Source organism: Tamandua tetradactyla, chromosome 2 (assembly GCF_023851605.1).
Source record: "Tamandua tetradactyla isolate mTamTet1 chromosome 2, mTamTet1.pri, whole genome shotgun sequence".
NCBI lineage: Eukaryota > Metazoa > Chordata > Mammalia > Pilosa > Myrmecophagidae > Tamandua > Tamandua tetradactyla.
Window position 1 is genome coordinate 135,913,442 of NC_135328.1, and position 26,427 is coordinate 135,939,868.

The following is a 26,427-nucleotide window of genomic DNA, read 5'->3' on the forward strand; positions in this document are numbered from 1 at the left end:
TTCAATTTTGAGGACATTCCATATATCTATTTTTTCCTTTTGGTCCTTGTGCTTTCAATGTAAGTTCTACGAAACTATCACCTATCACTAGATCTTGAAGATGTTTCCCCATATTTTCTTCTAGGAATTTTATGGTCCCTATATTTTTTTCTAGGAATTTTATGGTAGTGGCCTTTATATTTAAGTCTTTAATGCATTTTGAGTTAATTTGTGTATAAGGTGTGAGATAGGGGCCCTCTTTCATTCTTTTACATATGGATATCCAGTTCTCACAGCACCATTTATTAAAGAGACTGTTCTGGCCCAGCTGAGTGGATTTGGGAGTCTTGTCAAAAATTTATTGGCCATAGATATAAAGTTCTACTTCTGAACTCTCAATTCAATTCCATTGATCAGTATGTCTGTCTTTAAGCCAGTACCATGTTGTTTTGACCATTATAGCTTTATAGTATGCTTTAAGACAGGAAGTATGAATTGTCCCACTTCGCTTTTCTTTTTCAAAATGTTTTTGGCTATATGAGGTCCCTTAATCTTCCAAATGCATTTGATAATTGGCTTTTCAATTTCTGCAAAGTAGGCTGTTGGAATTTTGATTGATATCAAACTGTAGACCCATGTGGGTAGAACTGATTTCTTAACATTTGGCCTTCCTATCCATGAACATGGAATGTGCTCCCATTTATTTAGGTCTTCTTTGATCTCTTAATGTTTTGTAGTTTTCTGTGCTTAGTTCCTTTAAATCCTCGGTTAAATCTATTCCTTGATATTTAATTATTTTAGTTGCTATTGTCAATGGATATTTTTTCTCCTTGGATAGCTCATTATTAGAAACACTACCTTTTTATTCAATGCTGATCTAGTATCCCTCCACTTTGCTGAACTCATTTATTAGCTCCAGCAGCTTTGTCACAGTTTTTTTTTTTTTTTTTTTACTTTCTAAATACAGGATCATGTTGTCTGTAAATAGTGAGAGTGTTACTTCTTCCTTTCCAATATGGATGCCTTTTATTTCTTTTTCTTGCATAATTGCTCTAACACAATGTTGAATAACAGTGGTGACAGTGGGTATCCTTGTCTCATTCCTTATCTTAGAGGAAAGACTATCAATCTTTAACCATTGAGGAAGATGTTAGCTGTAGGTTTTTCATACATGCCCTTTATCATGCTGAGGAAGTTTCCTTTGATTCCTATCTTTAGAAGAGTTTTTATCAAGAAAGGATGCTGGATTTTATCAAACGCCTTTCTGCATCAATGAAGATGATTATGAGTTTTTTTCCCCTTCATTTTCTCAACATTGGTGCATTACATTAATTGATTTTCTTTTGTTGAACCACCCTTGCCAATGTAGGTTAAAACTCACTTGATCATGGTGTATAAGTCTTTTAATTTGCTGTTGGATTTAATTTACAAGAATTTTGTGAGGATTTTTGCATTTATAGTCATAAGAGAAATTGGTCTGCAACTTTCTGCTCTCACAGAAAATTTTCTCTATCTGGTTTTGGTATTAGATTGATGCTGGTGTCATAGAGTGAACCAAAGAAAGAGACAGAAGTCAGGTAGGAAACTTCCATCCCAGACCAGCTGGTCCTTTCCCCTCCCCCTCACTTGGTTTCAAATAAACAGATCTCAAGTCTACAGCCAAACTTTATACCTTAATGAATTAGAGAAAGAAGAGTAAACTATATCCAAAGCCAGCAGACAGAAGGAAACAATAAAGATTAGAGACAGAGGAAGTATACAGTAGGACAACAAAGAGAATCAGTGAAGCCAAACTTTTTTTTGAAAAGTTTAATAATATTGACAAACTTTTGGGTACACTAGCTAAAAAGAAAAGAGAGATGACACAAATAAAATAAAAAATGAGAGTGGGGACATTATCATAGAACTTATAGAAATTAAAAAGGATTATAAGAGAATGCAATCCTCTTGTATAAACAATCATATTTCAACAAGATGGTCTAGATGAAATGGACAAATTTCTAGATATACATAAATTATCATCTTGAACAGACTCAAAATAAAATAGATTTCAACATACTTATGACAAGTAATAAAATTGACTTGATAATGAAAAACCTCCCAACAAAGAAAAAACCCAGTACCCAATAGCTTCAATGGTGAATTCTACCATTCAAAGAGAAATAAATACCAATCCTTCTTTAACTCTTTAAAAAAATATATAGAAGAGAGGGGCAACTTCCTAACACAAATGCCAAAGTATCCTCCCAAAACTAAATTATAGACAATGTTCCTTATGAATAGACACACAAAAATCCTCAATAAAATACTAGCAAATCAAATATAACAGCATATTAAAAGAATTATATACCACATTCTAGTGAAATTTATTCCAAGAATTCAAGGGTGGTTTAATAGAAAATCAAGGCAATAATACACCACATTTAAAATACAAGGGGAAAAATCCATATGACTATGACAATAGATACAGAAAAAGCATTTGACAATATTTATCATCCTTTCATGATAAAAATTTGTGGCAAACTAAGAATAGAAGGCAATTCCTTGACATGATAAAGGTCATTGATGAAAAACCCACAGCTAACATTATACTCAACGGTGAAAGACTGAAAGCTTTCCCTTCAAGATCAAGAACAAGACAAGGATGCCAACTTTCAACACTGCTTTAAAACATTGTACTGGAAATTAAATCCAGAGCAATTAGCAAAGGAAAACAAACAAAAGACATCCATACTGGAAAGAAGTAAAACTATCTTTATTTGCATGTGACATGATTCAATATATGGAAAATCCCATATATTCCATAAAAATCTATTACAACTAATAAAGGAATTCTTCAAAGTTGCAGGGTATAAGATCAACATGTAAAAATCATTTTACATTTCTACATACCAACAATGAACAAGTTTAAAATGAAATTAAGAAAACAATTCCAATAACAACAGCATTCAAAAGAATAAAATACCTTGGAATATATTTAACCAAGGAGGTGAAAAATGTGTACACTGAAAACAATGAAACATTGTTGAATGTAATTAAAGAAGAGCTAAACAAATAGAAAGACATTCCATGTACATGGATTGTAATACTTAAGATGGCAAGAAAACATGAAAGCAATTACAGATTCAATGCAATCCCTATCATAATTCTTTTTTTTTTTTTTTGCAGAAATGGAAAACTTGATCTTCAAATTTATATGGAACTTTAAGTGACCTAAAATACCTCAAATAATATTGGTAATAAAATAATGAATTTGGAGGACCCACATTTCCTGACTTCAAAATTTACTACAAAGCAACAATAATCAAATAGTCTAGTACAGGCATAAGGATAGACATATAGACCAATGCAATGGAACTGAGAGTCTAGAAGTAAGCCCACATATCTCCAGCCAATTAATTTTTGATAAGGGTTCCAAGACCATTCAATCAGGAAAGAATAGTTTCTTTAACAAACGATGCTTAACAAGCAGATAGCCACATGCAAAAAAACGAAGTTGGCCCCCTACCTATTCTATATATGAATACTAATTTAAAATGTATCACATATGCACATATGGGAGATAGAACTATAAAACTAGCTGGAAGAAAACAAAAGCGTAAATTTTCATAACCTCAGATATGGCAATAGATTTTTTAATTTGACAACAAAAACATGAGCAATGAAATAAAAAAGATAAATTGAATTTCACCCCAAAATAAAATCTTTTGTGCATTGAAAGGCATTATCAAGAATGTGAAAAGACTACAGAAAGGGAGTGAATGTTTGCAAACCAGGTGTCTGATAAGGGTTGAATTTCCCGAATAGAAAGAACACTTATAACTTAAAAAAAGAGACAACCCAATTTAAAAATGGGCAAAGAACTTGAAAAGACATCTCTACAAAGAAAATATACAAATGGCCAACAAGCACATGGATTTCAGTTATTAATTAAATGCAGATGAAAGCCACAATGAGATTCCACTTCACATCCACTAGGATGACTTTAATTAAAAAAAAAAGTATTGATTGAAGATGTGGATAACTAGGAATTCTTGTACATTGCTTATAGGAATTTAAAATTGTGCAGCTACTGTGAAATATGGTTTTATGGTTCTCCCAAAAATGAAACATGCCATATGACAGGAATTCCACTGTCCAAGAGAAATAAAAACATATGTCTGCACAGAAACTTGTACATTCATATTCATAGTAGCCAAAAAGTTGAAACAATCCAAATGTCCATTAACAGAAAAATGAATGAACAAATAGGATATATTTTATCATTGTATATCACTACAATGGGATATTATTTAACTACAACTTTAAGGAACCTCAAAAACATTATGTTAAGTCAAAGAAGCCAGGTACAAAGTTCACAAATTTTATTATTTCTTTTACGTGATATCCAAAATAGGCAAATCTATGTAACAGAAAGCAGGTTACCAGAGATTAAGATTGAGGAGTGAGGTGATTTCTTATTGGTATGGGGTATTTTGGGGGGTAATAAAAGAGTTTTGAAACTAGGGAAATGTAGTGTTTGTACAATACTGTGAATTGTACAATTTAAAATTGTTAATTGATATGTGAATTTCACTTTCATGTTTTTTAAAGAATTCAATGGTCCCCAACCAAAATCATTCCTGTCAATCCTAAAGAACACCTAGGGCTCTGAGATTCTACAAAGGTTCCACATACTATGATTACTTTCCAGAAATCTACAATCTACAGATAGGTTCCTAGCCAGATAAGTGCTGAAACCCAGAGGGGTGAGCCTCTCCAGAATATCAACTAGTTTCATCCCATACCCCGTATTATTGACAGCTCTTTTGAACATGAAAAATTTAGAATGGGCATAGTCCACATATCCCTGAAGACCAGGAGAAAGATCAAAGGAGAAGGTGAAGTTATAGCAGAGAAGATGGGACTAACAAATGAGTATCACTGCTGAATCATTATATTGATAATTTTTTAGTCTCCACTGTCTTGGAGCAAAATGAAAAACCTAAACTGTGGAACTGTAACCTATAACAAACTCTGAAATCTGTTCTACAAATAATTCTGGTGTGCTTTGAAATTTATTGCTTTTTTGTACATCTGTTACTTTTCATGGTAAGAAATAGACATACTCCAAGACATTTACTAATCAGAATGTCAGAGGTCAAAGAGAAAGAGAGAAATCTTGAAAGCAGCAAGAGAAAAGCAATCCATCACATACAAGGGAAGCCCAATAAGACTATGTGCAGATCTCTCAGCAGAAACCATGGAGGCAAGAAGACAGTGGGATGATATATTTAAATTACTAAAAGAGAAAAACTGCCAACCACGAATTCTATACCCAGCAAAATTGTCCTTCAAAAATGAGGGAGAAATTAAAACATTTTCAGACAAAAAAATCACTGAGAGAATTTGTGACCAAGAGACCAGCTCTGCAAGAAATACTAAAGGGAGCGCTAGAGACAGATACGAAGACAGAAGACAGAGGTGTGGAGAAGAGTGTAGAAAGGAAGACTATCAGTAAAGGTAAAAAGAAGGAAAATTAGATGACATATAAAACCCAGAAGGTAAAATAGTAGAAGAATGTACTACCCATGCAGTAATAGCACTGAATGTTAATAGATTAAACTCTCCAATTAAAAGACATAGTCTGGCAGAATGGATTAAAAAACAGGGCCCATCTATATGCTGTCTCTATGTAAAGGACATGAGGGCAAGGACACAAATGACATTTACACACCAATGTTTATAGCAGCATTATTTACAATTACCAAGAGATGGAAGCAGCCAAAATGTCCATCAACAGACGATTGGCTAAACAAACTTAACTTCTCCAAGTTGAATTCTTGATATTCTCACAAGCAGTGTGGGCAACCAAAGCTATAGGCTGAGCCCCCAGTCTTGGGGTTTGCTCATATGAAACTTAACCCCACAGGGGATAGGTCAAGCCTACTTAAAATTAGGCCTAAGAGTCACCCCCAAGAGAACCTCTTTTGTTGCTCAGATGTGGCCTCTCTCTCCAGCCAACACAGCAAGCAAACTCACCACCCTCCCCCTGTCTACATGGGACATGACTCCCACAGGTGTGGACCTTCCTGGCAACGTGGGACAGAAATCCCAGAATGAGCTGAGACCCAGCATCAAGGGACTAAGAAAACCTTCTCGACCAAAAAAGGGAAGAGTGAAATGAGACAAAGTGTCAATGGCTGAGAGATTCCAAACAGAGTCGAGAGGTTATCCTGGAGGTTATTTTTATGCATTAAGTAAATATCACCTTGTTGTTCAAGATGTAGTGGAGAGGCTGGAGGGAACTGCCTGAAAATGTAAAGCTGTATTCCAGTAGCCATGTTTCTTGATGATGATTGTATAATGATATAGCTTTCACAAGGTGACTGTGTGATTGTGAAAACCTTGTGTCTGATGCTCCTTTTATCTACCTTGTCAACAGATGAGTAGAACATATGGACTAAAAATAAATAATAGAGGGAACAAATGTCAAAATAAATTTAGTTTGAAATGTTAGTGATCAATGAAAGGGAGGGGTAAGGGGTATGGTATGTAAAAATTTTTTTTTCTGTTTTTGTTTTATTTTTCTGTTGTCTTTTTATTACTTTTTCTGAATTGATGCAAATGTTCTGGGAAATGATCATGATGATGAATATGCAACTATGTGATGATATTGTGAACTGCTGAGTGTATGTGTTGGGAATGTTTATTTTTCTTTCCTGTAATTTTTTTTAATCAATAAAAAATTTTTAAAAAACACAAAAAAACTTTGAGACTCGACTACAGGTGACCCTGGAATCAACCTCAAAATCCCTGCCTTCTCTGCAATGTCAACTTATCTCACTAGCCCAGGTGACCCTTCAAATCCGATGGGCCTTGGACCTGCTGACAGCCGAAAGAGGAGGGACGTGCATATTCCTCCAGGAAGAATGTTGCTATTACATCAATGAGTCGGGTCTGGTGGAACAAAATACTCAAACCCTGAACAAACTGAAAGAAGATCTCTACCATAGAAAACAGGGAACCAACTCCGCCCTGAGCTGGTTTTCTTCCCCCCTTGCAACATGGCTCCTGCTGCTACTAGGACCAGTTATTCTGTCTTTTCTTTCTCCTAGCTCCCTATATCCTCAACTTCCTTCAAGGATGCATGAAGGAACAGTCACGGATAGCAATCAACCAAATGCTCCTGCATCATTACCACCACCCACCCTCCTCTCCAGATTCCTATAACCAACCTGCCCCTCTCCTGACTATAACAATTTCAGCCTATAACCCCACGCCGCCCCAATACAGCAGGAAATAGCCAGAAAGATCTCGGTGCCCTATTATCACAAAATGGCTGGAATGTTAGGTCGGGAGAACAGGGAAGGTCACTGTGCCACCCCTTCTGGACGTCACCTGACCCCCTTGCTTAAAAACCACCCACATCAAGACCCCGGCATGGACTCACCACCCCCTGCCTTGGGTTCTGTGAGCTCTGCCCGGGAGCACAGGAATAAACCTCCTCACTCTAAGGTTTCTTTGTCTGCCTTTTCTCTCTTTTGCCTCCTAAACCTTTCAAGCTGCATCAGTTTACTGACCTGCTTTACCAAGTTCTCTGATTGTAATTATTCTTGTATTTCACACCTTCCCACTGAGTTTACTAGTTATTTTAGTTTGCTAAAGCTGATGAAAATGCAATTTACCAGAAGTGGGCTGGCTTTTAACAGTGGGGCTTTATTAGTTTACAAGCTTATGGATCTGAGGATAAAAAACTTCCAAATCAAGGCATCATCAGCCAATCCAGCAATTCTAGATTTCTCTGTCATATAGTAAGGCACATAGTGCATATGGTGGTTCTTCTCTCCCAGGTTTCTTTCATTGCTCTCAGATTCTGGTTCCTCTGTCTGTATCTTTTTCTCTCAGCTTCTGTATGTTTCTCTCTGTATTTCACCCTTTTACAAAGGACTCCAATAAGAGGATTAAGGCCCACCAGGGCATGACTCAACATAAATTTGGTCCTTTTTCCAGTTTTATTTTGTTTGGCTTCACATCCATATTTTAAAATGGATGATGCTCTTTTATTTGTCTCTTTGAGAACCCTAAATGTATTTATGTTAAAATAGTAATTTCATCTGGAAAAATTAGTATGACCATGGATGATTTGGTTAGTATACTTTTTCTTTCAAAAAACTTTTTATTATGTAAAGTTTCATATAAACTAAAAATAGAGAAATTAGTATGAGGAACTCTCATGTACCCATCATCCATTTTCAACAATTTTCATGGCTGGTCTTTTTCCTCTATATTACACCCATCTGACTGACCCTTCTCATTATTATTATTTTAAATGCTTTTTATTGTGAAATATAAAATATAAAGAAAAGAGAGTATACAATACTTTTCAAATTTTACGTCAAGAAATAGTTACAGATTCCCGGTGCCTGCCCATGTAAAAAAAAAAAAAAAAAGTTACAGAACAGATTTCAGAGTTTTTTATGGGTTACCATTCCACTATTTCAGATTTTTCCTTCTAGCCCTCCAAAACACTGGCGACTAGAAGAAATGTCAATATAGTGATTCAGCAGTCATACTCATTTTTTAAATCCCATTTTCTCTATCTCCTCCTTCTCCTTTTCTTTAATGAAAAATCACAGTGTTTATTATGATTTTGGATTTATCCTTTGAAGAAAGCAGCAACAGAATACAACTCTAAGAACAAATAACAAAATTTTTGCCAGATCATGATGTCTTGGACATGATTTGAAATGTAAAAGGGCAGTATTTAATTACCTGATTGTAGCACAATAATGTAAGTACACTGAATGAAGCTGAATGTGAGAATGATAGAGGGAGAAGGCCTGGGGGCACACATGAAACCAGAAGGAAAGATACACAATAAAGACTAAGGTGGTATAATGTAGGAATGCCTAGAGTTTACAATGATGGTGATTAAGTATACAAATTTAAAAATATTTTTTGCATGAGGAAGAAAAAAGGAGCGTCAGTATTGCAGGGTGTTGAAAATAAATGGTCATTTGTATTTAAAACTTCAACTTCTGTGTGAGACTAAAGGAAGAGTCTCTTTCCCTTCCAAATAAATTTGATAACTAGCTTTTCAAAGTCTTCAAAGTAAGTTGTTGGAATTTTGATTGGTACTGCACTGAATCTGTACGGCAATTTGGGTAGAATTGATACCTCAATGACATTCTACCTTCCTATCTATGAGCATGGAAGGTCTTTACATCTATCTAGGCCACTTTTTAATTCTTTTAGCAATGTGTTGTAGTTTTCCATGTACAAGTCCTTGACATCATTGGTTAGGCTTTTACCTAGATACCTGGTTCTTTTGATCACTATTTTGAATGGAATTTTTTCCCTAAATTGTCTCCTCAGATTTGTCACTACTTGTGTATAGAAACATTATTGATTTTTGTACAATAATATTGTATCCTGCCACTTTGCTAAATTTTTTTATCAGCTCAAGCAGCTTTGTTTTAGATTTCTTAGGATTTTTCTAAGTATAGGATCATATCATCAAATACCAAAAGTTTTACTTCTTCCTTTCCTATTTAGATGTCTTTTGTTTCTTTTTCCTGCCTAATCACTCCAGTTAGGAATTCCAGTACAATGTTGAGTAATAGTAGTGACAATGGGCATCCTTGTCTCATTCCTGATCTTAGGAGGAATGTTTTCAATGTCTCACCATTAAGCTTAATGCTGTCCTTGCATTTTTCACATATTTCCTTTATGATTTTGAGGAAGTTTCCTTCAATTCCTACCATTTGAAGTGTTTCTATCAGGAAAGGATCTGGGATTTTATCGAATACTTTTTCAGCATCAATTGGGACGATCATGTGATGTTTCTCCCTTTTGATTTGTTAATGTGCTATATTATGTTGATTGGTTTTATTGTGTTGACTGACACTTGCACTCCTGTATAAAACCCACTTGGGACTTGCCTGCCATGCCAGAGACCCAGGTTCTATTCCCAGTGCCTGCCCATGCAAAAAAAAAAAAAAAAAAAAAAAAACCCACTTGGTGGTATGACTCCACACATTCAAGGTGAGTCTTGATTAATTTACTGGAGTACTTTAAAAGAGGAAACATTTTAGAGGAAGCTCAGATGCTATAAGTGCTGACAAAGAGATGCAGATACATGCAGACACAGATCTCTGGAAATGCAGAAGAGCTTGGAGAACAGTCATTTCAAAGCTGACAGGGATGCAGACATTTGGAGCTGCTTGGAGCACTGACAGATGTAGTCCAGGTACTAAGGACTCACAGAAATAGCCAGAACCAGAAAAGAAGGAATCTTCAGCCCTGGGAATCTCAGCTAAGCTAAGAGATGAAACCCGAGTTTCATCTTAGCAGCTAAGTCAGTACCCACAGATACTCAGCGATGAAGCCACTGGATCAGAAGCTGCAAGCAAAGGAACCAGAAATAAGCACCAACAGATAATAACCACATGCCTTCCCAAGTGACAGACATCAGCCTTTCTTCTTTAGTTCAAGGTATCATTTTCAAATGCTTTAGTTTGGACATATTTATGGCTTCAGAACAGTAGACATGTAACTTAATAAGTTCCCCTTCTAAGCCACTCCATCTCTGGTATATTGTATTCCAGAAGCTTTATCAAACCAAAACATACGTTCATTTGGGAGACTGGACTGTAGTTTTCCTTTCTTCTAGACTCGTCATCCAGTTTTGGTATTAGAGTGACGTCTGCTTCATAACATGAGTTAGGTAGTGTTCTTTGTTTGTCAATATTTTGGAAGAGTTTGAGCAGGTTTGGTTTTAGTTATTTTTGAAATGTTTGATAAAATTCTCTGTGAATCTGTCTGGTCCTGGTCTTTTGTTAGTGGGAAGAATTCTGATGAATGATTGAATCTCTTTACTTGAAATGTATTTTTTGTGATCTTCTATTTCTTGAGTCATTATAGGTAGTTCATATGTTTCTAGAAATTTGTCCATTTCATCTAGGTTGTCTAATTTGATGGCATACAGTTGTTCATAGTATGCTTTTATGCTTTTTATAATTTCTTCAGGATCCATGGTAACATCTTCCCTCTCACCTCTGATTTTGTGTTCTCCCTCTTTTTTCTTTGTCAGTATAGATAGGGGACCATCAAGTTTATGGATTTTCTCAAAGAACCAACTTTTGGTTTTGCTGATTCTATTGTTTTTTGTTGTTGTCATTGTTGTTATTCTCCAGTTCATTTATTTCATATTTCTCTTCATCTATTTGCTTTGGGTTAGTTTGCTTTTCTTTCTATAATTTCTCCAGAGGAACAGTTAAGTCCTCAACTTTTGCTCATTGTGGCTTTTTAATACAGGCATTTAGAGCAATGAATTTCCTTCTTAGCACTGCCTTTGCCATGTCACATAAGTTCTGATATATTTTATTTTCATTATCATTCATCTCAAGATACTTACTAATTTTTCTACCAATTTCTTCTTTGACCTATTGATTATTTAAGAATGTGTTGTTTAATCTCCATATGTTTCTGAAAGCTCTGGTAATTTGGTGATTATTAATTTCCAGCTTCATTCCATCGTGGTCAGAAAAAGTGCTTTGGACACGTTCAATCTTATTAAATTTATAAAGACTTATTGTGTGTCCCAGCATATGATCTATTCTGGAGAATGTTCCACGTGCACTAGAGAAGAGTATATATCCTGCTGTTTTGGGGTGTAACAATCTACATATGTCTATTAGGCCTAATTCGTTAATCACATTCTCTGCCTGGTGTTTCTTTCTATAGTGGAGAATGGTGTATTGAAGTCTCCCACTATTATTGTTGAAACATCTATAGCTCTCTTCAGTTTTGCCAATGTTTGCCTCACATATTTCAGAGCTCCTTGATTGGGAGCATAAACATGTACGATTGTTATTTCCTCTGGGTGAACTGTCCTTTTTATTAATATGTATTATCCTCCTTCATGTCTTTTATCGTCCTGACATTTAAACTCTGTTTTATCTGATATTAGTATAGCTACTCTTGCTTTCTTTTGGTTACAGCTTGAAAGGGTATTTTTCTACCCTTTCATTTTCAATTTATTTGTGTCCTTGGGTCCAAGAGGCATCGCTAGTAAACAGCATATAGATGGATTATATTTTTAATCTATTTTGCCAGTCTGTATCCTTTAACTGGTGAGCTTATGTTAATGTTCAAAGTTATTATTCTAAAATCAGTTCTTGGATCTGTCATTTTATTTTTAGTTTTTATTTGTCGAATAAAATAAAAATATTTTATAAATATTTTTTTTTTTTGGATGGGCAGGCACCAGGAATTAAACCTGGGTCACTTGCTTGGCAGGCAAGAACTTTAACTGCTGAGCCACTGTGGCCTGCCCAGATCTATATATTCTTAATCCTCTCTTTTAATCCTTAAATTACACTTACTAGTACTCTTCAATTTGTGCTCTCCTTCAGATCTCCCTCTCCTTTTTTTTTTTCAGCTGACAGTACTCCCTTTATTATTCTTTGTAGGGTAGGCATCATGTTGACTAGTTCTCTCAGTCTTTGCTTTTCTTTGAAGATTTTAATCTCTCACTCAGTTTTGAAGGACAACTTGGCTAGATAAAGAATTCTTGGCTGGAAGCCTTTCACATTCATGATCTTACATAAAACATACCACTGCCCTCTCCTTCCATGGTACCTGTTGAGTAGTCCAAACTCAGTCTTATCTGTTTTCCCTTGTGTTCTAGTTTGCTAGCTGCCAGAATGCAATATACCAGAAAAAGAATGGCTTTTAAAAGGGGGAATTTAATAAGTTGCTAGTTTACAGTTCTAAGGCTGAGAAAATGTCCCAATTACAAGTCTATAGACATGTCCAATCAAAGGCATCCAGGGAAAGATACCTTGGTTCAAGAAGGCTGATGAAGTTCAGGGTTTCTCTCTCAAGTAAGAACGCCTATGGCAAACAAAGTCACAGTTTCTCTCTCTGCTGGAAGGGCACATGGTGAACACGGTATCATCTGCTCACTTTCTCTCCTGGCTTCTGGTTTCATGAAGCTCTCCGGGAGGCATTTATCTTCTTCATCTCCAAAGGTCACTGGCTCATGGACTCTCTGCTTCGTGGTGCTGCAGCATTCTCTGCTCTCTCTGAATCTCCTTCATTCTCCAAAATTCTCTTTTATAGAACTCCAGAAACTTATCAAGACCCACCCAAATGGGTGGAGACATGTCATCACCTAATCCAGTTTAACAACCACTCTTGATTAAATCACAGCTCCAGGGAGATGATCTGATTACAGTTTTAAACATACAGTATTGAATAGGGATTATTCTGCCTTTACGAAATGGGATTTAGATTAAAACATGGCTTTTCTAGGGGACATACATCCTTTCAAACCAGCACACCTTGTATGTAGTAGATTGCTTTTCTCATGCTACTTTCAAGACTTTCTGCTTCTCTTAAAATATCTGACAGTCTAGTCTTGGAGTAGGCCTATTTGGATTGTCCTATTTGGGGTTCATTGAGCCCCTTGATTTTCTAAGAGTTGGGAAGTTCTCCCCAATTATATCTTCAACTAATCTTCCCAGTCTTTTACTCTTCTCTTCTTCTGGGATACCAATGTTTCTTACATTTGTGCACCTTTTGTTTTCCTTCACTTCCCTAAGATTCAGTTTCATTTCTGCCATCTTTCTTGCAATTTGTTCTTTTGTGTGCTCTAGTTCAATGGTTCTGTCTTCAAGGTCACTTATCCTTCCTTCTGCTTTTTCAAATCTGGTATTGTGTGTCTCTAATATATTTCTAATTTGGTCTACTGTGTCTTTCAATTCTCTAAGATCTGTCATTTTTCTATTTAATCTTTTGAATTCTTCTTTATGCTCTTCTAGTGTCTTCCTGATATCCTTTATTCCTTTATAAATATGATTGAGTAGTTGTTCCATATTCTGCGTCCCTTCTGGTGTTTTGATTTTATTTGCCTGGACCATTTCTTCTTAGATCTTCAAATGCGTTATGATCTTCTGTTGTGTTTGGGACATTTGATATCTTAATATGGTTATATTGCAGGTTGATTCCCTTCACTCATCTAAAGTTTTATATTTATTTGGCTTTGCATTGAAGGCTTCCTTTTGCACTTGGTTTATCAGCAATTCCCTGCCAAACCAAGGACCGGACCTCATGTAGGGGATTGTTCTGGTTTGCTAGCTGCCAGAATGCATCACACCAGAAACGGATTGGCTTTTAATAAAAGGGAATTTATTTTGTTAGTTCTTCAAAGGAAAGGCAGCTAACTTTCCACTGAGGTTCTTTCTTACATGGAAGGCACAGGGTGGTCTCTGCTGGTCTTCTCTCCAGGCCCCTGGGTTCCAACAACTTTCCCTGGGGTGACTTCTTTCTGCATCTCCAAAGGCCTGGGCTGAGCTGCAAGTGCTGAGGTGAGGAATGCTGAGCTGCTTAGGCTGTGCTACTTTACAGTCTCTCATTTAAGCACCAGCCAGTTAAGTCAAACGTCACTCATTGCAGCAGGCATGCCTCCTAGCCAACTGCAGATGTAATTAGCAACAGATGAAGTTCATGTACCATTGGCTTTTGTCTGCAGCAACAAAACTACGTATGCTCACCTGGCCAAGTTGACAACTGAATCTAACTAACACAGGGATACAATTCTATTTGAGGGTTTATTAAAAACTAGGCTGGGCACATGGGTATTTCAGTGGCACAATGTCCGTTTGCAATGCGGGAGACCTGGGCTTGACCTCCCGTCCGTACACCCCCCCAAATAATGATTATAATAAAATAAAATTTTTTAAAAACATACTTCAGCAATAGTGGGCCCAAAAGTCAGAAGGAGACTCCCCAAGATATATTAGGAATGAATTCAGAATTGTGCCCACAGAAGGGAGAGAAAATTTAAAAATAAAATAAAGAAAAATAATTATAAAAATATAAATATACAAAATATATATAAATAAAAATAAAGAAGAATTCTAATACTAAAAATATAGAAATATATACACATATTTTAAAACCTAGGCACATAATGAGTTTGCTAGAATACACTTCTCTGACTGCTTCTTCCTAGCAGGTAATGTTCCTGAGGCACTTCCTCCCTTCAGGCTCACCAACTGTAGCAGATGGCTGAGAAGATGGTAAGCATGTTGGGGGGGGGTCTGCTCCCAGTGCATGGTGGCAGGACTGCTGGTCCCAGAACATGGGACAGGGGAGCTGATCACAGTGCCTGTGGAAGCAGCTGTTCCACAGTGCCTGCTGCCCAGTGAATCCACCATTCTTCATGGCTGCTGAGTCAGTTATTCGCGTCACCTTGCCAGGCAACAGCTCCTAACACCCAGGGAAGGCAGCTTTTCATAGTGGATGTTTAAGCATGCCTCTCGGCTCTCCATGGGTGCTGATGGCCATGGAACCACTTGGGGACGTTTCTTTAGCCAGCAGCTGGGGAGGCTAGAGCAGAGGAATGATCAATTTTCTTGGATCCACACTTTCCGATGCACCACTGCCTGCTCCTCGTGGGCTCATCAACAATCAGACCCACCCTTCTCTCCCCATCCTGATCCTCCCGCTTCTCTTCTCCCTGTGAAATACTGCAGATCCTCTTCAATCACTCACCTCCTGGAGTGTCTATTCCATCATTTTTACTCTGCCTCCTATCTTGTCCAATGGAGCAGGAGTAAATCTAGTCTACCCTACTCTGCCATCTTCTCATTATTACTCAGTATACTTTCTTAATATTACTTTTCTTCATGTGTTTTTAGAATTACTGTATTTAGGCTGATGCTAAGTAGTCTTTTTTAATCACTTTCTCATTTCTAGTCTGGTGGTTTTATAGTTGCTTCTACTGTCTCTTCTTCCCTTACTGAACTAGATTTTAGACTGTCATTTCAGAAGATAAAATAAAGTCTCTCATATCCACTGTTATACAATCCAACAGAATAAATAGCATAATAAAATAATGCCTTTAGGTTTCCAGAGAGAAAAATACAGAATTTAAGGTATTTCTGTCTAACAAATAAATCAAGGCAGTTTATTTGCCTTTAGAAAACAGAGACAACAAGTTAAATAATTAATTTCAACAACAAATTGGCATATAATGTTTTGAGATTAAAGGTTAATTTACATAGGAAATAACATAAAATCTTTGCCATCCAGATGTTATAAATGAAACTTTTAACAAATAACCTCATAAAGATAATTTAAAAATTATATCTGACAAACTGGTAGGATTTGTTCTTTGGATGAGGTTTCAACTCTCAACTATGACATCCTTATAATAAATATATTCATACTTAATATTCTGTATCTTTTGACATCTTCATAAACAATATTTTTATTTGTTCAAAGTTCCTTTAGTTAGTAACTGCTACTTAGGAAAGTTTAGTGTTTTAAAGCACTAGGATACATTCCATTTGTTAGAACTGATTCAAATAGCACAAATACTAAAGAAATCTAAGATAAAATAATTTAGCAAAATTTTGAAAAAAAGAAATATGAGTCTTTAATATTCTGCTTCTATACAATTTCTTGCCACATGGTAATATAGATGTAAGGTGGGTCAGTTTGATTAAGCTCATAGTTTCAATTTTTTATCTTTCTCCTTCTCCCTTGCTAGGCTCTCAACTTCTTGTAGCACCAAGGATTACATGGGAATTGAATTTTCTTTAGTTTCCTTTCATTGGAGTGGCAGTGTTCAGGGATACTTATTAACCCTCTTTTGCCCTTTATCTTCACATTTTAAAATCAATATGAATTCAACCATAAAAATTTTACAATTACTCTTGGAATGTTGGTATAATTATGAATAATGACTTTTTTTCAGAACTTACCTACTTGTGAATTATTTTCAAATAATTCATGAACAAGTCTGTCAAAATCATAGGTTACTTTTGCAAAAGAATTAGGTTCAAAGCAAAATAGTGTATCATCTTCATGTTCATCTTCACGTTTTAAAGTTCCTCCAAATGCCCATGTAAATGCAAATATGAAAAGCTTTTGAATCATTCTTATTAATTTATCAGGGTACTTCCCCAGATGCCATGTATTTTCAGCCCTGGGATAGATATTTATGGAAGAGTGAAGGTTAAAATTTTTAGAAAACAGTTCACTAATTTATTTCAGTATCATGCCAAAGTTGCATAATTAAAAAGTGTAACAGTTAAGTTTGATCTAAACATTATAGAGTTATTAATGTATAATTTTCCTTTGACTAAAAGTCATATAAATTATACACTGCTACTATTTTTTTAAAAGTACTACATGTTTAAGAGATTTGTAGTTGATCTTTATTTCACACATATGATTCGCTTTTATTTTAGGTCAATTTATTAGCTGAGCCAGTCCCTGTCTTTTGTGAGAGATCTAATAATTCTTTCTAATTATGGAGAAAGACAGTAGTAAACAGTCATTCACTGTGTACTCCTGTCAACCAAGTCCTAGGGCTTGATTTAGTTTATACTGGCTAAAGCCAGGCAGTGTGACTCTGGTGGTCTTTTCAGTCTGGATCAACCTTGGTCATTCCTGGTCCATAAAAATCTGAAATTACTCTAGCGATAGAACTGATAGTGATGGAACTGAACAAGACATTTAGGCTCAATTTCAAGATATCTTGAATAGTTCAGGATTTAGTATTATCATAAAATTATTTATAAATTACGAAAAACTTAAAATACATCATTTAGCTGAAATTAATAAGCAATCAATGCATAACGCATGTGCTGAATTTCACACGAAATTTCTAGCCTAGTATAATAGTTCATCGCGCAAATATCTGTTGCGTGCATACTATTTATCAGTTACTCTGAACAGAACAAACATGATCTCTTTTCCCCAGGACAAAAAAATTAATAAGTGCAAAGAATGAAAAGTCAATAACACCATGAAGAATAATGATGAGAGATAACTAACATGAATTGTAGGAATCAAGGGAGGCCTCTTTGAAGAAGCAACAGTTCAATTGAGACCCAAAGAATTCATGAAATTTGGCAAAAAATATAAGGAAATGTATTTGAGTAGAATAAATACATATGCCAAAACCAGGAAGTCATGGTTAGTTTGAGGAACTGGAAAAAAACAGCCAGTGTCACTGAAGTTAGACAGTTGTAGAAAGATTTCAGAAGAGTCTGGAGAGGTAGGCATGGTCTTTTTAAAGCTGTGCCAAGGTTTTCTGTTTCCCTTCCTAAGTGTAATGGGAAATCATTAAATGGCTATAAATAGAAAAAAGAAGCACTCTTAAGTTATGCTACGTTTTTAAAATATCAAACACCTGCATATATGTACATAGTAAACACGGTATTATTTATAATAGCAAAAATTGGGAACAATCTAAATGCTTATCAATGGTAAAATGATAAATTATGAATATTTATACAATGTAACACTAGACAGCAGAGAAAATGGATGAAGTACAGCTACATGCAGAATAGATTAATCATAGGGAAATAACATTGAGCAAAACTACAAGTCATGGAAGATCCTACAAAGGGATTCTATTTATTTATAGTTCAAAAAACATGCAAAGCTAAACAATACATTGTCTATGGATATATTAATAAACATGAAATTCAGGACTGCAGTTACCTCAGATGATGGGATGGCATTAGTAAGATCTAGGAGGGCATAGGGGACTTCAATGATTAAATAATGTGCTTTTTCTATAATCAGGTGTGTGTATATGGGTGTTTGTGGTATTGCTACTTACTTAATTACACACATTTTTAAAATATTGTTTTATGACTACGTACTATTTAACAAAAAATAAAAATAGTATCTGGTTGTTACATTTAGAATAATAGACTAGAAGAGTAAAGAGCACAGATGGGGAAACCAATTAGGAAGCAATGGTATAGACAAGAAATGATGGAAGTTTGGACTAAGATAGTGATAGCTAAAATGTAGAGAAGTGAATGGATTTTAAGGTAGAGTAGAATGTTCTTTTATTCAAAAGCAAATATGACATGAATGTCTCAGGGATTCATAATTAGGTGTAAGAAGGTCACAATAGCGACCCTCTTGACATACAAAATGAAAGAAGAAATGTAGAGCTGATAATTTCTGAAGCTATAATTTTCTGAGCACTTACTAGGTACCAGGTACATCATACATATCTAGCACATCACATCATTATTCTAGTTTTATAAATGAAAAAAATCAAAGCTTAAAAATATTTAATAACTGGTTTAATGTTCCACAGCTCATAAATGGAAGATTCATGAAATAAATTCTTGTCAGCTTTATTGTTTTCTCAAATATGCATAGAGTATGGACTCTATGCATATAATATATGCATATATATATATGCAATATAATGGCTATTGTTTCAAAACTAGGCATCATAATCTGGTGATCCTGTATTATGACTCTATACTGGCATAAAATAAATTTAAGTGGATTTTGATATTATGAAGTCATAAAGGTATCGGTTTATTGAAAAATAACCCTGTACCTATTTGAGGGTCTGGCACCTAGTAGACACTAAAACATTTTTGTTGAATAAATGTGACTAACCTTTCTGCATCCTTGAATTTGGCAGAAATGTTTGATTTTGGAGGAGTTCTCTTTTCAGTTGAAGTATCACTCAAATCATTACCTTAAAAAGGGAAGAGATTTTTTTCTACAATTAACGATAGATCCCAAATTTAGCTGGTTTCCTAATGAGGTTTAATCTTTTAACATTGTTCAATTTGTGAATTAACATGAGAACATCTGCTTATATATATAGTATCTTAGAGTTACTTTATCAGATCAAAATGGGAATTACTTTTGTAAGCAAAAGAGCAAATAATATTCTTACAATTGTATGAATCAATTCACATATTTATTTATTTTGTACGGGCAGGCACCAGGAAACGAACCCAGGTCTCCAGCATGGCAGATGAGAATTCTGCCACTGAGCCACTGTCACGCTGCTCTGAATCAATTCATAATCAAAGCATAAAGCTGCATACATTTTATTTTTCATTCTATTCTAGCAAATTTTTCCTAAATGTGAAATTGTTCCAAAATGAAAAGTTTAAAATATTCAGATACCTCCAAACATAGCAGCTCATTACAAACTAAATAATGTGTCCTAGTAGAGTGGAGCATTAAAAAACACACCGACGCTTTCAAATAAGGAACTTATCAAAACAAACATCAAACATGTACTCTTTAGACAAAGTCCAGCTATCTCCCTCCCATCCCATATTACCCACTTTTTTGTTGAAGTCATGCATCCCATAGAGAAGGAAAGAGTGAACGTTTTAGTCATTCTTCCTTTAAGCTTAGTTTTACTTTCATAATGCTTATTTTCTCATTAAAATAACATATGCTTCTTATAGAACATTTTTTTCAAAAATTTTTATTTGATATATATTATATAGTCACATATCATGTAATCATCCAAAGTGTACAATCTAGAACATTTTAAAAATATACAGAAGAAAACTACAATCACCCTAATTCCATCACCCACAGATATCAACCATGAAAACAATGATGCTTCTCTTTATAGTCTTTTATATAAATACTTACAGATTATAAAATATACTTCAACTGTTAAATGTAAATAAAAATTAAAAACAGATTTGGGTTCTTATCCTGCTTTTTAATTTTAAGTCTGTCCTCATGTTATTGATAAGCCTTTAAAATATGATTTTGTTGCACCACAGTTTATTAAGCCATTCCCCTATTGTTGGAAACAAGATTATTGCTGTTTTTATTATTAGAAATAATTCCGCTATAAATAAAGCTCCTTTTGTATAAATCTTTGTGTACTTCTTTAATCAATTCCTTATACTAAATTCCCAGAAGAGATACGATTGCAAAGTATATTGGTGTTTAATGCTTATGTTATCAAATAGCTCACCATGAAAGGTTGAATTAATTTATCCTTCAACTAGCTTCTGTAAGAGTTTATGCTTCAGAAAATTATAGCCTTCAATATGTTTCACCTTTTTAAAAAATTCACCCTATTTATCAGGCTAAAATTTTACTCTATTTTCAAAGAAATTTTCCTTTCATCATCTGTAAAGTTAAACATTTATTAAAAATTTTGTTTATGGAGAATTTTAGTACCCCATGACTCAGGTAGCTTTTATATATGCCTTTACCTTATCCTCAGTCATTTTGTAGCTTGGTTGAGAATGTTCAGAAAGAATATCCCTGAAAGCACATATTGTAAGATGTAGAAGGAGCTAGGACAACAGGAATGGCATTGAATATTTGAGGGTTATAAAATTTTGAGAGGTTTTTGGGAGTACCTTTCATAGTATATTACTAATATTGTATTGTACTTTCATGGTTTAGTATAGAAATGTCAGCTTCCCTCTGCTATTCTTAGTCAAGTGAAGAATGAAATGACTCTAACAGATCTTTACTTCATCTTTCTAGAATATAATCTCTCTACATAAATGATCCAAGAGAGTTCACATCTAACATGAATCATGATTCATAATTCATGATTCATATAAAACAATTAACCATTCTTGTTCAGCAGGTATAACATACAACAAAGCACCAAAATATTTACCAAAAACTTGTTCCTTCTAATATTTATCATCTTTAGTAGCTGATAAAGTACAAAGCAGACTTTTTGAACCGGGAGAGTTGAACTTTTTACCTGAGATCCTCAAGGATGCTTCTTAATTCCTCTCTATCATTCTCAATACACCACTACAATGCAATGGTTTCTGCTTTCAAATGAGCCCTCAGTATACAACATCAAATCTTTGTAGTTGTTCTTGATTTATCTGCTTTCTTCTATTACTCAATGGGCATTTCATGACTTTCTCAGTTATCTCAAACCAACTTTTCATCTTTTTCAAATCAGTAAATGATTTGGCTCTTATTTCATGGGGTAAATTGAAGCCATTAAGGATAATTTACTTCAACGTTCTACTGCCGGACCCCAAAATATCTTTTATAATTATGCCCATCTGTACCTCTTGCTTGCAAAACTTAAAGTGATTCATCTCCTATTCAAGGCTCTCTGTATTTTCTTACAACTGATCTCTTCCAGACTTTTCTGGGAACTATTTTTACTTCCCAGTTCTCCCTTTATCTTCAATTTCTCCCTCTATATTGGCACCTCCCTTAGTGATCTATGCACCTTCATGGTGATGACTGTCAAATTTGAATTCTCACCCTAGAAACCTACCTGAGCTAATACCTTCTTGCTGGACAGTTCTAGCTCTATGCCCCATAAAAACAAAATGCTCTTACTTAATTCATCATCTCAGAAACCAATTCTTCCTCTTAGTTTTCTATTTCTGTTGGTGACATCTTTATCTAGCCAGTCACTCAAGTCACAAATCAAAGAATCAGTCTTGACTTTTCCCTTTCCCTTATTTCTTTATTCAAAATTTTGTTAAATCATGCCAATGTTGCCTTCTAGATATTTTTAAAACTACTTTCTCTTTTTCATCCTAAATACAACTGCACCAGTTTAGGACCTCATCATCAATGATCTCCTAATTTGCCTCCTCATTTACAATCTTCTCCTTTTCAAAACAATTCTCCATCCTATTTAAACAGCAGTTCAAATTTGACCATGTCTTTCCCCTACTTAAAATTCTTGAGTCTCCCTCTCAACTGCAGGATAAAACCCAATGCCTTTTTTATGGCCACAAATGTTTAAATGAACTTGCCTGATCTCCTTCTCCAGTCTTATCTTTCTCTAATTTCTACTGTAGAGGTACTGAATCATCTAGAAATACTGAATCACTTTACTTTCTTTTCTCCCCTCATCCTTTTCCTCCCTGCACATTCATATAGCATTATTTCTCCCTTCCATGCTATGCCAGCTAGACCTAACAGACATGGAAAGAACACATTACCCAGTAACAACAGAATACACATTCTTCTTGAGTGCACATGGACAGTTCTCCAGAATCGACCATATCTTAAGTCACAAAGCAAGTCTCAATATATATATGTATTTTATTTGCATTGGCAGGCACTGGGAATTGAATACTGGTCTCTGGTATGGCAGGCAAGAACTCTGCCTGCTGAGCGACCGTGGCCCACACAAAGTATTTCCCCCAAGTTTTGAGTTATTCCCTTTTTTTTTTTTTTTGCATGGGTAGACACCAGAAATTGAACCCGGGTCTCTGGCATGGCAGGCAAGAACTCTGCCACTGTGCCACCAACACCCACTCAATAAATTTTAAAATACTGAAATTATACAGTATATCTTCCTCAACCATAATGAAGTTGAAAATCAATAACAGAGGAAGAAACTGAAAATTCACAAACAAGTCAGCCAATGGAATAAGAGGAATCAGAAGAGAAAATAGTAAATAAATTCAGGGGATTGAAAATGAAAATACATCTCAAAGCTTATAGGATGAAGCAAAGGCATTTACCAAGAGGTAGATTTACACTGCTAAATGCTTACATTAAAAAAGAAGAAAGATTTCAAAAGAGGCCTAGCCTCAAAACTGGAAGAACTAGAAAAAGAAGAGCAAACTAAACCCAATGCAAGCAGAGGGAAGTAAGCAAAAAATATTCGAGCAGAGATAAATGAAGTTGATTTAAAAAAAAAAAACAAAAAATAGAGAGAAATAAGTAATACCAAAAGTTGTTTCTTTGAAAAGATAAAAAAATCAACAAACTTTTAGCTAGACTGACAAAGAAAAGAAGAGAAAGGGCACATATATTTAAAATCAGAAAAGAAAAGGGGGACATTATACTGACTCCAATGAAATAAAAGGACTATAAAATCAGATAACACAGATGAAGAATACTAAAAACACAAATACTACTTACGGAAGAAACAGAAGATGTCAGCAAACCAATAACTAGCACAGAGATTGAATTAGTAATCAAAAACTTCCCAGCCAAAAAAAAGAATCCCAGGATCAGATGGCTTCACAGGAAAATTTTATTAAACATTCCAAAAGAATAAATACCATCTTGATCTAACTCTTCCAAAAATTGAAGAGAAGGGAACACTCTCTAATTCATTCTATGAGGCCAACATCACCCTCATACCAAAGTCAGATAAAGATCCCACAGGAAAAGAAAATTACAGACCAATATCATATTAATATAGACGCAAAAATCCTCAACAAAATACTAGCAAACTAAATCTAAACAGCACATTAAAAGAATTATACACCATGACCAGTAGGATTTATCCCGTATTTGCTAGGGTGATTCAACATAAGAAAATCAATTAATTTAATACACCACATTAACAGAAAGAAAGAAGAAAATCACATGAACATCTCAATTGACAGAGAAAAGGTATTCAACAAAATCCAGCACCCCTTCTTGATAAAAAGTACAAAAAACTGGGAATAGAAGGGAATTTTCTCAGCATGATAAAGGGCATATATGAAAATGCACAACTAACATCACATATAATGGTAAAAGACTGAAAATTTTCCCTCTTAAGATGTGGAACCACACAAGGATGCCCACTGTCATCACTGTTACTTAATACTGGGAGTTCCAACCAGAGTGATTAGGCAAGAAAAAGAAAGAAAAGGCCTCCAGATTGGAAAGGAAGAAATAAAACTTTACCTATTTGCAGATAAAATGAGCCTTTATTCAAATACCTTGAAAAATCTACAACAAACCTCCTAGAGCTAATAATGAATTCACTAAAGTAGCAGGATTCAAGTTCAACAACCAAATCTCTTAAGTGTTTTTATACAGTAACAATGAACAATCTGAAGAGGAAATCAATAGCAAGAAAAAAATCATGTGTCTAGAAATAAATCTAACCAAGAATGCAAGACTTGTACGCAGAAAACTATAAAAGATTGCTAAGAGAAATCAAAGACCTACGTAAATGGAAAGATATTTTGCATTCATGATTGTAAGACTAAATATTGTTAAGATGTCATATTCTGCAATCCCTTAGGGTCTCCAGATTTTTCAAATGCCAGATAAGCCATGAAACCCACAGGCACCAGTCTCTCCAAGAACATCAACCAGTTTCATTCCTCTACCTCAGAATGTCAACACCTCTTTCTAGCATGAAGTTAAAATTGTCATTGCCCAGATATCCCTGAAGACTGAGAGGAGGACAAATGAGAGGTAGGAGGTGTAACTGAGAAATTAGATTCTAACAAAGGGTTATAACTACTGAATCATTACATAGGCATTTCTATTTATTTTCTAATGTATTAGAATAGTCTGAAGGAAATATTTGAAATTGTTGAACTGTGATCCAGTAGCCTTGATCCTTGCCAATGATTGCATAACTATATAGCTTTTATCATATGACTCTGTGATTGTAAAAATCTTGTGAATGACACTCCATTTAGCCAGTATATGGGTGAATGAGTTATAAAATAAAGACATGTATGAAAAAAACCCTTATTATAAATCCACAGTAATCAAAACAGCATGGTACTGGCACAAGGACAGACATACAGACCAATGGAATATAATTGAGAACTCAGAAATCAATCCTCATATTTATGGCCAACTGATTTTTTTTTTCACATGGGCAGGCACCAGGAATTGAACCAGGCTCTCTGGCATGGCAGGCAAGAGTTCTGCCCCTGAGCCACCATCGCACCACCCTGGCCAACTGATTTTTAACAAGGGGGCAAAGATCACTCAATTGAGAAAGAGTAGTGTTTTCAACAAATAATGCTGGGAAAACTGGATCTCCACTTACAAAAAAAAAAGGAGCATCCCTACCTTGGATAATATACACAAACCAACTCAAAATGGATCAAAGAACTAAATATAAGAGCTAGAACTATCAAACTCTTAGAAGAAAATGTAAGGTAGCATTTTTAGGACCTTGCTGAGTTAGGCAAAGTTTTCTTAGACTTCAAAAACAAAGCAAGAAAAGAAAAAAATAGACAAATGGGAACTTCATCAAAATTAAAAACTTTTGGATTTTTTGAAGATCAAAGAACTTCATCAAGAAAGCAAAATGACAACCCAAAGAATGGGAGAAAATATCTGGAAACAACATAACTAATAAAAGTTTAGTATCCAGAAACGATAAAGAAATCTTTCAACTCAAGAACAAAAAGACAAAGAACCCAATTTAAAAAATGGGCAAAAAATGTGACCTGACATTTCTTCAGAGAAGATATACAAATGGCCAAAAAGCACACGAAAAGATGCTCAATATCATTAGCTGAAATTCAAATGAGATACCATTTCACACTCACTAGAATGGCTGCTATTAAGAAAACAGAAAAGTATAAGTGTTAGAGAGGATGTGGAGAAATAGAAACACTCATTCATTGTTGGTGGGAATGTAAAATGATGCAGCTGCTGTGGAAGAAAGGTTGGCCATTCTCAGAAAGTTAAGTATAGAAATGCCATATGACCCAGCAATTCAGCTTCTAGGTATTTACCCAAAAGAACTGAAAGGAGGGACTTGAACAGATATTTGTACACTGTTGTTATAGTAGCATTACTCACAGTTGCCAAAAGATGGAAGCAACCCAACGTCCTTCAACTGATGGATAAACAAAATCAGTACATACATACAATGGAATATTACTCAGTCAATAAAGGAATAAAGTTTGTATATATATTACAACATAGGTGAACCTTGAAGACAAC

The 26,427-nt window shown here is 35.0% G+C and overlaps 1 protein-coding gene across 1 annotated transcript in view; it reads right to left on the reverse strand.

Moving 5' to 3' along the window:
• The window catches only part of DNAH14 (dynein axonemal heavy chain 14), a gene marked incomplete at its 5' end in the record, with an annotated part of 509,245 nt that overhangs the window by 203,988 nt on the left and 278,830 nt on the right, over positions 1-26,427 (reverse strand). Inside the window, 2 exons of the mRNA XM_077129892.1 lie at positions 16,737-16,960; positions 19,414-19,495. Coding sequence (XP_076986007.1) covers positions 16,737-16,960; positions 19,414-19,495 — 306 coding nt within the window. The remainder of the gene's footprint in view (positions 1-16,736; positions 16,961-19,413; positions 19,496-26,427) is intronic.